The sequence below is a fragment of the Hemitrygon akajei genome, chromosome 27 (assembly GCF_048418815.1).
Source record: "Hemitrygon akajei chromosome 27, sHemAka1.3, whole genome shotgun sequence".
NCBI lineage: Eukaryota > Metazoa > Chordata > Chondrichthyes > Myliobatiformes > Dasyatidae > Hemitrygon > Hemitrygon akajei.
The window spans coordinates 26,195,940-26,211,317 of NC_133150.1; the positions used below are offsets into that span (position 1 = coordinate 26,195,940).

The 15,378-nt window shown below is 38.4% G+C and overlaps 1 protein-coding gene across 1 annotated transcript; it reads right to left on the reverse strand.

The window, feature by feature from the left end:
• Positions 1-297: 297 nt before the first annotated feature.
• ppil1 (peptidylprolyl isomerase (cyclophilin)-like 1) lies at positions 298-8,043 on the reverse strand. The gene is made up of 4 exons (XM_073030489.1): positions 7,929-8,043; positions 6,220-6,374; positions 2,925-2,993; positions 298-1,046 (listed from the first exon to the last, which is right to left on the reverse strand). The coding sequence occupies exons 1-4, from the start codon at positions 7,982-7,984 to the stop codon at positions 820-822; spliced, it is 507 nt and encodes a 168-aa protein (XP_072886590.1). The 5' UTR covers positions 7,985-8,043; the 3' UTR covers positions 298-819.
• Between the last annotated feature and the right edge of the window lie 7,335 nt (positions 8,044-15,378).

Below are 15,378 nucleotides of genomic sequence, written 5' to 3' on the forward strand. Positions count from 1 at the left end.
TGCTGTCAGTGACGTTTCCATGTCCTCTCCACATCCATAAGCCCAATTATGGGTTTCCCTCTACATGTGCTGGTAGATTAATTGGCTACTGTACATTAACCCTTAATCTGGGCTCATGGAACAAAATTAGATGGGAAACAGATGTGAGCGAATATGCTTTAGGAGTTTAGGGAATTAAGGAGATAAGGAATAGGACATGCATGAGATTGCTACCCCCTCCCTCCGGAGCCCACAGTACCCGATGGCCTGAATGACCTATTGTGAATGTTTTAAATATAAGAACATGGGCTTCGTCTCTTCATTCCCATGGGCTTTTATTTTTCTGATCAGACCACTACGTGCGATTTGTCAGAAGTGTTTTTACAAAATCCACATTGATCCTATAAAATATATTTTCTCCATTGATCCTTACAAAAAAATTAATTACGTTCATCAACTACATCCTTTTCTTAACAATTTCAATAGAAAGACAGAAAATGCTGCTGTGGAATTCTCTGACCCACCTGTATTTTTGTGTTTTTTTTTTAAAACATAACTAGAACGCATAACATATTATACTAATGATATAATAAAACTTCTGATAGTTGTCATCATTTTAAACAAATGAGCTGTAGTTACACATGCAGCTCAAATATTAATATCAAATAAATTGGAGATGTTACCGATGACAAAGATGTTAATCAAAGTGACTGTATGCTGCTGCTCTACTTTTTGAATGATACCACAAATGTACCACATTTGTATACAGGAAGGTCATTAAAAACACATGGCAAGGAACTCCAATTTATTACAAAAGAGCATAATTCCTGGGTTATGGCCTTAACCTAGTTCGCATACAATAGCTTTCAGAATTATAACATCATCCACAGGTCGGTCTTCACGATTAGTTTCCACAAATTCAATACGTTTAGCTACTGACAATCCACGGCAGATGCGGCCAAAGATTGTGTGTTTGCCATCCAGCTGTGGTGTAGGTCCTAAGGTTAAAAAGAACTGGCTGCCATTTGTATCTGGACCTGCATTCGCCATGGCGAGGATCCCTGCACCTTTGAGAAAGGGAGGCATGGTAAAATTAGTTACGGAGTCGCAGAGTAATACAGCACCAAAACAGACCCTTTGGCCCAGAGGCCCATTCCAACCACAGCATCGGCCATGCTAGATCCACTTGCCCGTTTTCAGCCCAAACCCTCCAAGTCCTTCCACTCCATGTACCTATCCTTATACCCCTTAAATGCTGCAATTGTACCTGCCTCAATCATTTCCTCTGGCAGCTCACTCCAGGTACTCACTACCATCTGTGTAAAGATGATGATTGACGTTATTGCACACAAGGTTGAGATTAAATTGATGCATATGCAAGATAATACCAATTAACTGAAAGTACTTGACTTCCATTACTTGTTAATTTTTAGCCTTTGCAAATAACAGCTACTCCACTTGAAAGTTAAATTAATTTAGCACAGTTCTCTCAGAAGTAAAAATAGACCAAGTTTAATCATTGCACATTAAATTCACAATGTCACAACAAATACCGTTCACTCATTATCCTTAACTATATTACTTATTAAACTTAGATCCAACACTGAATGTAGAAACTGCAGCCACAAGTCACCAAATCAGAAGGCATTAATATTAAACATTTTAAAATCATAGCAATATAAAACTGCAGATTTTTAAATTATTTTAACCTGCAGGAAAATATCACCAATGTTATTTGTGGTTTTCACACATATTTTGTTCCCGAGATTAATTATGGGCAAATTCCAACAACGTGTTTGCTGTCAAATATACTAAACATTGCTCTATTTGGTAACAATGATAATTTTTTCCTTCCTTTTCACCACAAGCTAAAATAATATATCCAAATGCTTCTTAAACTGACTTTACTTCAATTACCTTTTCACAATTTGTTATATTAATTCATCCACTGAATGATATGGTAACTGTCATTGGACAACTGCTTAGTTACACCAGTAGTCAGAGGCATAATGCACTGCAGAACACAAACAGACCAATTGGACTATCTATTGTGTGCCAAACTGTTATTCTGTCGAGCCCCAACAACCTACGCCTGGACCATAGCCATCCATAAGCCTTCCACCATGTACTTATCAATATTTCTCTTATATGTTGCAATTGAACCCACACTCACCACTTCCACTGGCAGCTTGATCCTCCTGCACCACCCTCTGAGTAAAGACATTCCCCCTCAGCTTCCCATTAAATTTTTCACTTTTCACCCTTAACCCATGACCTCTAGATCTAGTCTCACCCAACCTTAGTAGAAAAAGCCTGCTTGCACTTACCCAATCTATACCCCTCATGACTTAGCCTCATAACAATTTGTAGACATAAAGTCATATTAGATTAGTTAACAGTATCACATAGATATAATCCTGGGATAATTATAAACACACACACAATTAACCATCAATAATTGGCACATGGAGCACAGTAGAGGTTAAATAATTATGAATTACAAAACAGTGGAATTATTGCAAGTAAGATGCAATACATATTTTCTCATCTAAACATTTATTCCACATTCTTTCGGCATTTACAAAGAATGCTAAAATCAAAGATAGATTTTGGAGAAAGTGTAATACAAGTAAACAAGTTTCTAAGCATCTGTGATATTTAAGATGACAGAAAGGAATCCTAAAACCACCAATAATATTTTTCCATCTGAAACTTACAGCCAACAATTCACAAATACGTAATATATAGAAATGTTATTTTTTCCCAATAAAACAGGCACTGTTGGGATAAATCTTAGTTGATCAGGCAAAATCTATGAAGAGAAGAACAGAACCAATGTTGTCAATGACTTTGCGTATGAATGTCAAATTTACATTGAATACTTCTTCAACAGTTAGACAAAAACATGGCTGCCTTTGAAAATTCAGAATAGACACAGAATTTACCTGTGAATTTTAGCTCTTTATGCAACTCATCCTCAAAGTGCTTTCCATATATAGATGACCCTCCTCTACCTGGGTACACAAGCAATGAGTTTGTATTAAGTTATGATAGGTGCAATTCTGTTCCTTAAAATGCTGCCACATAAAATCAAAATCTATAATAATATAACAAATATAACATTCACATTTTAAATTGTATATACTGTATTGGGTAAATGAAGGAGAAACATTTGCAGAAGGATGGAGAAAGGATAGGCAGTGGGACTGGATGGCTATTTGAAAGAGCACAGAGGCAAAAATGCAATAATTGGCCCTTTACTGTTTTGATTCATTCCATGCTCCTGTCATAGGAGCACTTCATAATATGCTTTCGATGAGTTTAAAATATCAGAATAAAAAAAAGTATATGGAATTAATAGAACTATATTTCTCAGATGAATGCATTAATAGAGCTTAGAACAGAAAAAGTTTACAAACAGTGCTTAAAATTTACAACTATTTCAAGAACTCAAAATGTTTTACTGATAGCTTTAATTGCGGTGCAAAACTGTGTAACAGCCCCCTTCACTATGCTGCAGTTGAAACCTGCACAATATATTACATTACAAGCATCACTTGTTCCATAAACTCACATTAATTTGTATGCCAATCATACTCCTATTAGTTATCAGTTATTTATGTTTGAAACACATTGTGGCTAGTCCACCACCAGCAGCATTAATTAAGGATTTGCCCATTTAACAAACTTGAACAAACATACTTTTCCCTCATGTGTATTTGATAGGAGGTCAGGAGATATCATAGCAAGTTAGCTCACAACTAACGTTGAAGTAATTAAACACAAAAGAAAAACAATTCCCTGGAGCTTGTAATGTGTATTAGTTCATTTGTTCAATAATATATGCACAGTGAAATTCAAATTCTTTCATTTTGATTTAATGTGGCACAATCTAAACTGTTACCATAAGCTTTAAATATCATTTTAGTAGGAAAAACTATTAACATTGAGAACTACATGCAGCAATGCTGTAGTGAACTAAAAATGGTGCAAACCAACCTACAGTTTTATTCCTTTTATAATGGCAAGTTTATGTATTCATTTTGATTAATAATAATGTTTATTTATATAATTCCTTTCATACATTAAGATAAGGCTTCAAGTGCTTAACATAGACTGTAAAGATAAATCAATACAGACAATAGACAATAGGTGCAGAAGTTGACCATTCAGCCCTTCGAGCCTGCACCGCCATATATAGTCATAAAAATATGAAACAAAATTAAAAATCTTAAGTAAAGGTGAACATTATATAGAATAAATGTAATCGAATATACAAATTGCATATATGTAATCAACATCAACAGGCATTAAGTAATCCTGTAAGTAGGCCAAATTAAATAGCAGGTTTTTAAAAATGTTTTGAAATGTTCCACAGTACTAGTTTGTATTATCTCTGTCAGTTGAGTATTCCAGATTTTTGGTGCATTAGAGCAAAAGGCTGCATCATCAGTTCTTACATGCTTGGCTCCAAGAACACTAAGCAAGCAAGTATTCATAGATCTAAGATTATGATTAGGGATGTAAGGGGATAGACACTCCAAAATATACAGAGGAGATATATTATTCAGAGCCTTATAAAAAATTAAGAATATTATAAAATTGATCCTAAAGGACTCAGACAGCTAGTATAATGATGCCAAAACCAATGAAATGTGCATAGATTTTCTTTTTTTTTTAGCTAAGTTATCTTTTGCCGCATTTTGAAAAAGCTACAGCTGATTTATATATTTTTACAGTCTAATTGAATAAAAAAATCGTTGCTTTATTTATTGCTTAACAGCAATAACTTTGATTAATTTAGCCTTTTCAGCAAGGGCTGTGAATGCAAACTTTTAGATTCAAAAAATACCATAATAAAATGGCTCAAGTTATATGTACAGCTTGTCTGCTAAATAGGGAATGGGGAGAAAGGAGCAACACACACGAAATGCTGGAGGAACTCAGCCGGCCAGGTAGCATCTACGGAAAAGAATACAGTCGACATTTCCTCCAGCATTTTGTGTGTGTTGCTCAGATTTCCAGCATCTGCAGATTTTCTTGTTTGTGAATGGGGAGGAAGGAGATGCTTCTTGAACCACTTTTGGGGAACAGAATATTATGTGTTCACTGAACTGCAATACTAGAGACTAAACTGGCTACATTTGCTTTTCCTGGAGCAAAGGAGGCTGAGAGAGGTTTATAAAGTTGTAAATGTCATTGGTAGGGTAGATAGTCATGAACTTTTTCCTCATTGTAGAGGTATCAAAAAACAAGTGAGCAGTGATTTATGGTGCGACAAAGGAGAAATGAGTTTTAAAAGGGATTTGAGGTGATTTAAAAAAAAAAAGCAGATCTCTGGAACGTGCTGCCAGAGGTGATGATGTAGGCTCAAGATTCAAGATTGTTAAGTCATTTTTTCAGTGCCCAAGTGTAAGGAGAACAAAATTATCTTTATTCTGGATCTGATGCAGCATAAAAAACCCCAGAATAAACACAAATATAATAGTAAGCCTATAAAACACAACTGTTGAGTGTGGCTGTATATACAAATGATTAGCTTATAAATATAGACTGGTTATGTACATAAAGTGATGCTGGGTGCAGGAGTATCTTAACATAATGTGACTAACAAGAAATGATAAAGTGAGAAAGTGACTCCTAGCAAGAGGTACTTTTCTATGAAAACACAGGACAGTGACTGTATCAGTGAAGGTATGAGGTGTGGAGTGCTTAAAGTGGCAGTTCATGGGGAGGGGGGGAAGAAGGGTGCTAAGGAGTTATATCTATCAATACATTTAAGATATCTTCAGACAGTCATTTAAATAGGCAATGTGTGTAAGTATACAGACATAATATGGGCAAAAGGAATTAGTGCAGAAGGTCACAGAGGCTGATACGGTCAAGGTGAGTCAAACAGCCCTTTCCTGAACTGTATAGCTCAATCACTCACCTGCAGCAATTAAAATAATTATTCAAAATAGCAAGTTCCAGCAAAATCTTTATGGGCAACAAAATGCATCATTGTAAAATATAACCATAAGAGTTGCTAGCATAAAAAATGAATCAGAATCATTTTCAGAATGAGGTTTATTATAACCAGCATGTACCATGAAATTTGTTTCACGACAAGCTTCTGAATTATATTCTGAAGCTTTAGAATTATATAAAATGCTCATTTCTGTTATTTCACAGCAGCTTATTAATTATATTCTGAAATACTCTTGCTCTGCTGATGATGAAAGTTGTACAATTTCTTACCTGTTCCTGTTGGGTCTCCTCCTTGGATCACAAAGCTACTTATCACTCTGTGGAACTTGGTACCATTGTAATAACCCCTTCGAGCCAACTCAGCAAAGTTTCTGCAGGTTTTTGGTGCGTGTTTCCAATACAGTTCTAGTGAAATGTTTCCCATGCTGTTTCAAAATTGAAAATTGTAACAAGTTTGAAATAAGAGAGAAAATGACAGAAAGTGCCTGGAAATACTTGACAGGTTAGACAACATTCTGTGCAAGGAGAATTGAGTACCGTAAATGTTTCAAGCCATTGCCTGATCTGATGGAGAGTCATCAACCTGAAATGTTAACTTGATCTCTCTCTCCTCAGAATGTTGCATAGTTCCCTCACTTTATTTTTATTTCAAATGTCCAGCACCTCCAGTTTTTTTTTCTTATTCTGAAGTTAAATCAGTCCAAAACGATTTTAAGCAGAAACAATGGTTTTGCATAAATATCAAAAAGTAGAATGGATTGTATAAAATCACAGCCAATTCACTTGTAATAAGAAATTCACAAACTTAACGGTAAATATGTTTTAAACAAATAATTTAATTCCAGAATTAAAGGTCTCTGTATGAGCTAAAATATATAGGACAACCAGCATGAGTATCACTGGCAAGATCTACAATATCACTTGAAAGGTCTGTATGGCCCTTCTCATTGTCACAAAGTGGCTGTACTAATTCCCATCAGTAAATTTACATTGAGTCAACAGCAGAACGTTCTCTCAGTATGGTCTCTGAACTGGATGAACTCCAAACTCAGGAGTGTTTAAGAGACAGATAGATACATGGATATTTCAAGAGGGGAGGAATGTGGTTAACAGGCAGGAAAGAGAGATTAATAGGACTCACTGGTCTAATTAGTTTAACACAACATTGTGGGCCAAAGGGCCTGTGCTGTGCTATTCCATGTTCTGTTCTATAAGTTGTGTGTGTGTAAGTGGCCAAGGGAAGTCTCCCTCGGTGTTTTAGGGAAATATGAAAAAGAATGGTAAACAAATTTCAGTACTGACACTGGAATCTGAAACAAAATTAAAAATGCTGAGAGAGCTCAGTCAGTCATCAATCAGCATCTGCGGAAAAGAAATGAGTTAACATTTCAAATCAACCACGCTCCCTCAGAACCTCAGTTGCGGGAATTTTGTCAGGTTATTAAACTAGTCCTAAATTCAGTTGAGAAAGGCTGACTGGCTAAGTTCTTCCAGCGTTTCTGGTTTTGTAGAAAGGAGAATGGTAATGGGACCAAGAAAGAAACAAACGGGCGACACAAGAGACTGCAGGTGCCGGAATCTAACAATCTGCTGGTGGAACTCAGATGGTCGAGCATCTGTGGCGGAAAGCTACTACTGATCTTGTTGGGTTGAAACCCTGGCATCAGGGCTGGATTCATCAGAAACAAAAGAAAGCACAGGCAGGAAGAGGGAAATCGTTCCCGTTACTAAACGAAATATCTAAAACAAGACTGTCCAGTTCTAAGACAGAAACTTTTTTTTAAAAAAAACCTATTTTTCAGCCAACTAAAATTGTGGATCATCTACAAACACATTACAGCGTGAAGCAGCGCGGGGCTGCTGGGGGAAGAGGAAGCGAGCACACGCTGCTCCTTTCCTCGGTTATCACTAAGGATTGCCAGTACAACTGCGAGTCCCGAGCCAAGCGAACTCCTCAAACCACCCGTTCCCCCACCTACGTCGTTTCCAGTGTGACATTTGGGGGTTGCCATGAGTCCGGTGAGATCCCCGACATGCTGACTTTAACTCCGCCGCTCAGTACTTCATACAAAGAGCACCCGCCTTTCGGTGTCACCACAAATACGCCTCGGCCAGCCGGCAAACCCGTACACTAGGGGTCTGAACAGATAGGGCAGACACAGACTTTCAAACAAGTTATTCAAACTCCCCCAGGATCTTAGTGATCCCGAATGTCCTCCCTTTACAACAGGTTATGCTATTGAAATAATGTCTGGAAATATTTACAATATCTATTTATTCGCTAAACAATATGTAGGGTCGTTTAATTGATAAGGAGACGAGAAATCGTTAGCATCATTTCCAGAGAAGAAAATGTGCCAACGCACGAGCACCTCTTAAATACAGCCCTGTCTTGAAGGTGAATAGTTTAACAGTATTATTTATCTTCTTCAGTCCATTATATTAAGAAGAAAAAAGAAACATTGATTTTAATTTGTTTAATATATTAAATGCTTAATATGAGTGTGCTTGAGAGAGAAAATTCAAATATTTTATAGCTATTCAGATTACCTCAATACAGCTGAGGTGACGATATTGACCTGATTCTCCCTCCAAGGATTTGTCTCAACTGCTGTTTATTTCTAGGAAATCCTTTATTATTTTGTATTTCCAGCTTATGCACCTTCTTGCTTCTACGTAAAACACGGTCTTCTTCAGAAAAAACAAGAATACTTAACCTAGAACTTGTTAAATTTAAGAAGTCCCTCATGCAAATTACCAGGATTTTGGAACGAACGCCAGTTCCCTTCAGGAGGAAAAGTCAGTTATCCAGAGCAACATTCCCATGGTCAGTGTGGTGACTATTTGGAGTTTGCAATAATCACCTTTTAGCAAATTTTCCCAGGTTTTGCTGATTGGATGGAGACTTTTAAGAAAGGGTTGAGGCAGAGAAGTTGCTTCCTTTTTGTGGGGATGACCAATCTGGGAATGTAGCTGTAAAACAGCTTCTAATAAAAACAAAAGTAAATTCGGGGTAAAATTTTGTACTCTATGCTGCTTAGAATATATCTGCTTATACAGTGACTGAATTAATTGCATTAATTGTAATCAGGTAAACACATTATAAGTTTCTATTGATAAGGTTAAATGAAATGGATTGTAAGAGGCCCGTATGTAGTCTAAGTACATGTATGGTATGAAAGGCCAGTTTCCATTATGAAAACAGAAAATGATGGAAATAATCAACAGATCAATATGTGGTGAAAAAAATTGTTCAAATTTAATGATCTTTCAATATCTGCTGTATGTTCTGTGTAACTATATAAAAGTATAAGAGATATCTGCAAACTATTCTTTACAAATATTTAAATGCCTAGGAGTCTTCCTACTCACTTTGGCATGGTACTAAAATTGACTCTGGTTTGCTGCAGTTCGTTAATGTGCACTAAGAGAGAAGCCAATGATTAAGATGGTGTTAGAAATTCTACCTGACTAAGAACCACTTCAAGTCCTGATGGAAGGATTTGACTAAAAATATCACTATACTTTTCCAGCACAGATGCAACCTAACCCAGTGAGTTCTTCTAGTAGCTTGTTTTTGTGCTCTAAAATAATCCAATCATTCTCCAGTTTTATGTTGACGACCCCCACAGCTTGAAACCTGGGTAAATCCTATAGAATGTACAAGATTGCAGTGCAAGTTGATATGGTGGTTAAGAAGCTGTCTAGTGTATTGGCCTTCATTAGTTGGGAAACTGAGTTCAAAATCTGTGAGATAATGTTGGAGCTCTATAAGACTCTGTTTATAAGACACTTCTGGTCACTTCATTATAAAAAGGATATGGAAGTTTTAGAGAAAGTGCAGAGGATATTTACCAGGATGCTGCCTAGACTAGAGAGCATGTCTTATGAGAATAGGTTGAGTGAGCGAGGGCATATCTCTTTGGAGCAAAGGAAGATGAGAGGTGACGTGATAGAGGTGCAGAAGATGATAAGAGGCATAGATAGAATAGACAGCCAGGGACTTTTTACCTAGGGTGGAAATAGCTAATAAAAAGAGGCGTAACTTTAAGATATTTGGAGGAAAGTATGGGGAAGGAGGGGGTGCAGAATGACACAGGTAGGTTTCTTTTTACACGGAGAGTGGGTAGCTGTGTGGAACTCGCTGCCAGGGATGATGGAAGAGGCAGATGCATTAGAGGCATTTAAAAGACTCATAGATAGGCACATAGATGAAAGAAATATGGAGGGCTATCTGGGAGGGAAGGGCTAGATTTATCTTATAGTGGCTTAAAGGATCAGCAAAACTTCCTGGGCTGAAGGGTCTGTACTGTTCTACGTTCAATGTTTTAGAAAGTTGTAAGTTAAAAATTTCATATCATTCTACTGAAAGTTTTGTGATAGATTTTTACTTAATGTGTTCTAAATGTCACATATCATCATCAACTATACCTCACATTTCAAGCCATTAGTGTAAAATAGTTGATGTCTATTTGGCTCCATGACTAATCCAGGAAATTATAGGCTGTTGAACTTGACATCAGTAGTGGAAAAGTTATTGAAATATGTTCTTAGGGACCTGATATATAATTATTTGGATAGACAGGGAAAGTCAATGTGACTTTGTGCGTGGTAGGTTGTATCTAACAAAACCATATAGGATTTTTTGAGGAAGTTATCAGGAAAGTTGATGAAGGCAAGACAGTAGATGTTCTCTCCATGGACTTCAGCAAGGCATTTGACAGGACCCACACAGTAGGTTAGTCAAGAAGGTTCAGTAACTTGCAATTCAAGATGAAGTGGAAAATGGTATTAGACATTGGCTTTGCAGGAGAAGCTAGAGACTGGTTGTAGATGGTTGCCTCTCAGACTGGAGGCCTGTGACTAGAGGTGTGTCACAGGGATTGGTGCTGGGTCCATTGTTGTTTGTCATCTATATCAACGACCTGGATGATAATATGGTAAACTGGATCCAAAATTGGGGGTGTAGTGGACAGTGAAGAGGACTATCAAAGCTTGCAGCAGGATCTGGACCAACTAGAAAAATGGGCTAAAAAAAATGGCAGTTGGAATTTAATGCAGACAAGCATGAGGTGTTGCACTTTGGGAGGACCAGTCAGTGTAGGTCTTACACAGTGAGTGGTAGAACTGAGTGTGGTGAACTACATATACCTGTCTGGACTGCTCCTGTGGCTCCTCCCACAGACCCCTGCTGACTGCTTCTGTGGCTCCTCCCACAGACCCCTGCTGACTGCTTCTGTGGCTCCTCCCACTGACCCCCTGCTGACTGCTCCTGTGGCTCCTCCCACAGACCCCTGCTGACTGCTCCTGTGGCTCCTCCCACAGACCCCTGCTGACTGCTCCTGTGGCTCCTCCCACAGACCCCCCGCTGACTGCTCCTGTGGCTCCTCCCACTGACCCCCTGCTGACAGCTCCTGTGGCTCCTCCCACAGACCCCCTGCTGACAGCTCCTGTGGCTCCTCCCACAGACCCCCCGCTGACTGCTCCTGTGGCTCCTCCCACAGACCCCTGCTGACTGCTCCTGTGGCTCCTCCCACAGACCCCCTGCTGACAGCTCCTGTGGCTCCTCCCACAGACCCCTGCTGACTGCTCCTGTGGCTCCTCCCACAGACCCCTGTATAAAGGCGATTGAGGCCTGTGCCCGGCCTCATTCTACAGGATGTAGTGTTGTTCATTCTTCCAGTCAATAAAAGCCGATACCTCGCTTCTTATGTCTCAGAGTGAGTTATTGATGGTGCATCACTGAGGGACCAGGGAATACAGATCCATAGTTCCTTGAAAGTGGCACCACAGGTAACTAGGGTGGGAAAGAAAGCTTTTGGCACATTGGCCTTCATAAGTTAAAGTATTGAGTGCAGGAGTTGGGATGTTATGTGCAGTTGTTTAAAACATTGGTGATACCTATTTTGGAGTACTGTGTGCAGTTTTAGTCACATTTCTATGGGAAAGATGTAAATAAGTTTGAAAGAATGCAGAGAAAATTTACAAGGATGTTGTCGAAAGTTGAGGACCTGAGTTATAGGGAAAGGTTGCATAGGTTAGAACTTTTTTCCCTGGAGCGTAGAAGATTGAGGGGAGATTTGATAGAGGTATACAAAATTATGAGGGGTATAGATAGGGTAAGTGCAAGCAGGCTTTTTCCACTGGGGTTCAGTGAGACTACAATCAAAGGCCATGGGTTGAGGGTGAAAGGTGAAATGTTTAAACTTGAGGGGGAATTTCTTCCCTCAGAGGATGGTGAGAGTGTGAAATGAGCTGCCAGTGCAATAATGGAAGCGGGTTTGATTTCAACACTTGAGAGGTACATGGATAGGAAGGGTATGGAGAGATATGGTTCAGGTGCAGGTCAATGGGACAAGGCAAGTTAATGGTTTGGAATTAAGTAGATGGGCTGAAAGGCCTGTTTCTGTGCTGTAGTGGTCTATGATCTCAGGTTCACGAGCACAGTTACTTGTAAGTGTCAACATAAGTAGACAGGGTTGTGATGAAGGCACATTGGTATTAAAATATTGGTTTATTATAGATATTGGTTTATTACTGTCACATGTACCAAGATAAAGTGAAAAGCTTGTCTTGCATACTCATTATACAGATCAAATCATTACACAGTGCATTGAGCTGGATGTTGGAAACCACTGCATTTCTAAATACTTTTTATAAGATATTAAATTAATTAATGTAAGACTGAAGTTGTAATTTAATTATTTTTAGTTTTTAACAAATTCATATTTTTCATTTTTTTACATGTTAGTCAAGTCACTCCTCAGCCTCCTTGGTTTTAGGGAAAACATTTGTAGTATATGGTGAATACTAACAGTTTATCATCTTTCTCATTTTCATTGGTTAAGTATTAGCACATTACCCATGTGATATAATCGTGTAAGCATTGATTGGTTTTGCTTATCTAAGGAATTTTCTGTTACCTTGAGTATAAAAGTGATGGATTTTGCAGAGGCATTATTTTATTCTCTTTAATATTTGCCGTGCATTCAGCTTAGCTTTGTTTCTCTGCTCTTCAGTACTTGCATGGCTGTTTGTACTTTAAAATAAATGATCATTAAGAAGACTGCTTGTTATTCTTGACTCCTGGAAGGATCAGAACATAACAGAGATCCAACATAAAAAAAGGTAAAGCAATTAAATGCAGAATAAACGGTAAAAGCTACACTTGCAGTGCAGGTAACGATAATGTGCAAAATCATAACAAGTTAGATTGTGAGGCTAAAAGTCCATTTTTTGTACTCATCTTCATTGTTTGGGACATAGAAAATAAAAATTAAGATGTTACATTGGAACTTTATAAATCACTAGTTAGACTACGCTTGGAGAACTGTGTGTAGTTCTGGCTGTCCCATTGTGGGAAGAATATAGTGCAGTGGAGATTCACCAGTATGTTGCATGAATTGGAGAACTTTGGAAGAAATTAAGTATTTTCCCTCAGCCAAGGAGGCTGGCGAGTGACCTGACTAACATGTATAACAATTATAAAAGACATTGAAAGAGTAGATGTCCTGAATTATTTTCCTATGGTATGCATATCAAAAATAAGAGGACAAAGGTTTGTGAGAGAATAAGTTTTTAAAAGCACTTCAGGGGAGAGTTTTCTACACAGAAAACAACTGGTGCATGGAACTCCTTGTCAGAGGAGGTGGTGTAGTCAGATACAATCAACACCTTTTAAGTCATTTAGACATGCTCTTGTGTGGGCAAGTGGGATTAGTGTGGACGAACAAAAAGATCATAGTGAGCATGGAGGCCCAAAGAATCTATAAAAGTCTCACTGGTCAATCACATTGAATGGATTCTTTATTCAAATTTAAGAGAGCATCTATTAACCAAACGGATGATCATATTTATGTTATGTGCTAAGGCTGGGGCACACACTTATTTCATAAGACAGATGGTTATTGCTTTTATGATGGCAAAATATTATGGCATTGATTAAAAATGAAAAAACTGGTAATGCTGGAAATTAGAAATCAAAACATATGCAGGAAACAGCAGGTCAGACAGCACTTGTGGAATGAAAAACCGGTTAAATGTTTCAGATCAGTGACGCTTCATCAGATCAAAGTAAGACATGTTAGTTTTAAACTGCAGAGATGGTGGGAAAGTGATTGAGGCCAGGGGTGAGGTGAGGTGATTCTACTGTTTACAGAGCTGGGTCGTTGATAGATTAATGAGAGAAGTCAAACTTGTTTAACTTTATCCCCCTTTTACTCTAGTTGAAAACTCTCATCTAGGTTTCATCTATTGCTCATAGGGTGTGGGTGAATGGTAGAATTAGTGGGGTCATGATGGGATGCGGAGACTGTAAAATGGAATTAGAGTAAGATCAATATGCATAGGCCCATGATGATTAGTGTTGATTCCGGGAGCTGAGGGGAGCTAATGAAAGTTGATGTTTCAAATCAAAGGCACTCAGCAGAACTGGAAAAGCGAGTAAGCAAGTTAACTTTATGGCAGAGAGGCTGGGAGAAGAGCATTTTACAGTCATCAACTAACCTGCTTCCACCCATCTCAGGGAAGTGAGGGGTAGGACAACTTTTTCCACGCAGAGGATACTGAGTGTGTGGAATGAGCTACTGGAGGAAGTGGCTGAGCCAGGTGCAATACAGTACTATAAGACACATTTGGATAGGTGCATGATGAGTAGGGTTATACTGTTTACTTTTCAACTTGTGTGGTAAATTCATCTTGGGCTCATTGCCATTCTTCTGGAATGCATTTTATTATCTGCTAATTTATTTGAGGTAATGCCACTTTATGTGTTGTGTGTGTTATACATACGGCGTCGTGCACCTTGATCCGGAGGAACGTTGTTTTGCTTGGATTAATTCATGGACACTTAAACTTGATGAAGGAGATGGGCCTGGGGGGAAATGGGCCAAATAAAGGAAATTGGTACTAGCTGGGTGGGCACTGTGGTTGGGCTGAAGGGTCTGTATCTGTGCTGAATTCCTCTACGACTTGGACAAAACCTACGCTGCTTTCCTTGATGCTGTCTGAACTGCTGAGTTTCCAGTATGCTATTAATTTTATAACATTGCTGTTTATCGGAGTTTGTTGTGCAAATACTAGATGCAGCTTTTACTATGACGTATCATTAACTACATTTCAAAGGTGTATTTTTTTGTACAGAATTTGCTCAATGTTCTTTCATCACCTCTATCACTGCCTTTAACTATACGTCACACAAATCTTCGCAGTCGACTGCCACGGGAACATTTCAAATCCTCGCCGAACGGATTGACGTGAGCCTTGTCCAATCACCACTCGCTCTTCTCGCCAGTGACCCAATCAAAAGTTAGCTGATCACGCACTCTTTCTTTTTCCATGAAGCCCGTAAGCGAACACGTCTACGTGCCGATTTGGATTTATTAGGGATGTTCGTTTTTTGTGTACTTTGACAGAGGGCGAGTCGTGTGT

Coding starts and splice junctions, on each gene's coding strand:
- ppil1 (XM_073030489.1), bottom strand. CDS start 7,984: ATGTCGGGGATCTCACCGGACTCATGGCAACCCCCAAATGTCACACTG. Junction 6,375..7,928: donor AATGTCACACTGGAAACGAC/GTAGGTGGGGGA, acceptor ATTTTGAAACAG/CATGGGAAACATTTCACTAG. Junction 2,994..6,219: donor AGGAGACCCAACAGGAACAG/GTAAGAAATTGT, acceptor TTGTGTACCCAG/GTAGAGGAGGGTCATCTATA.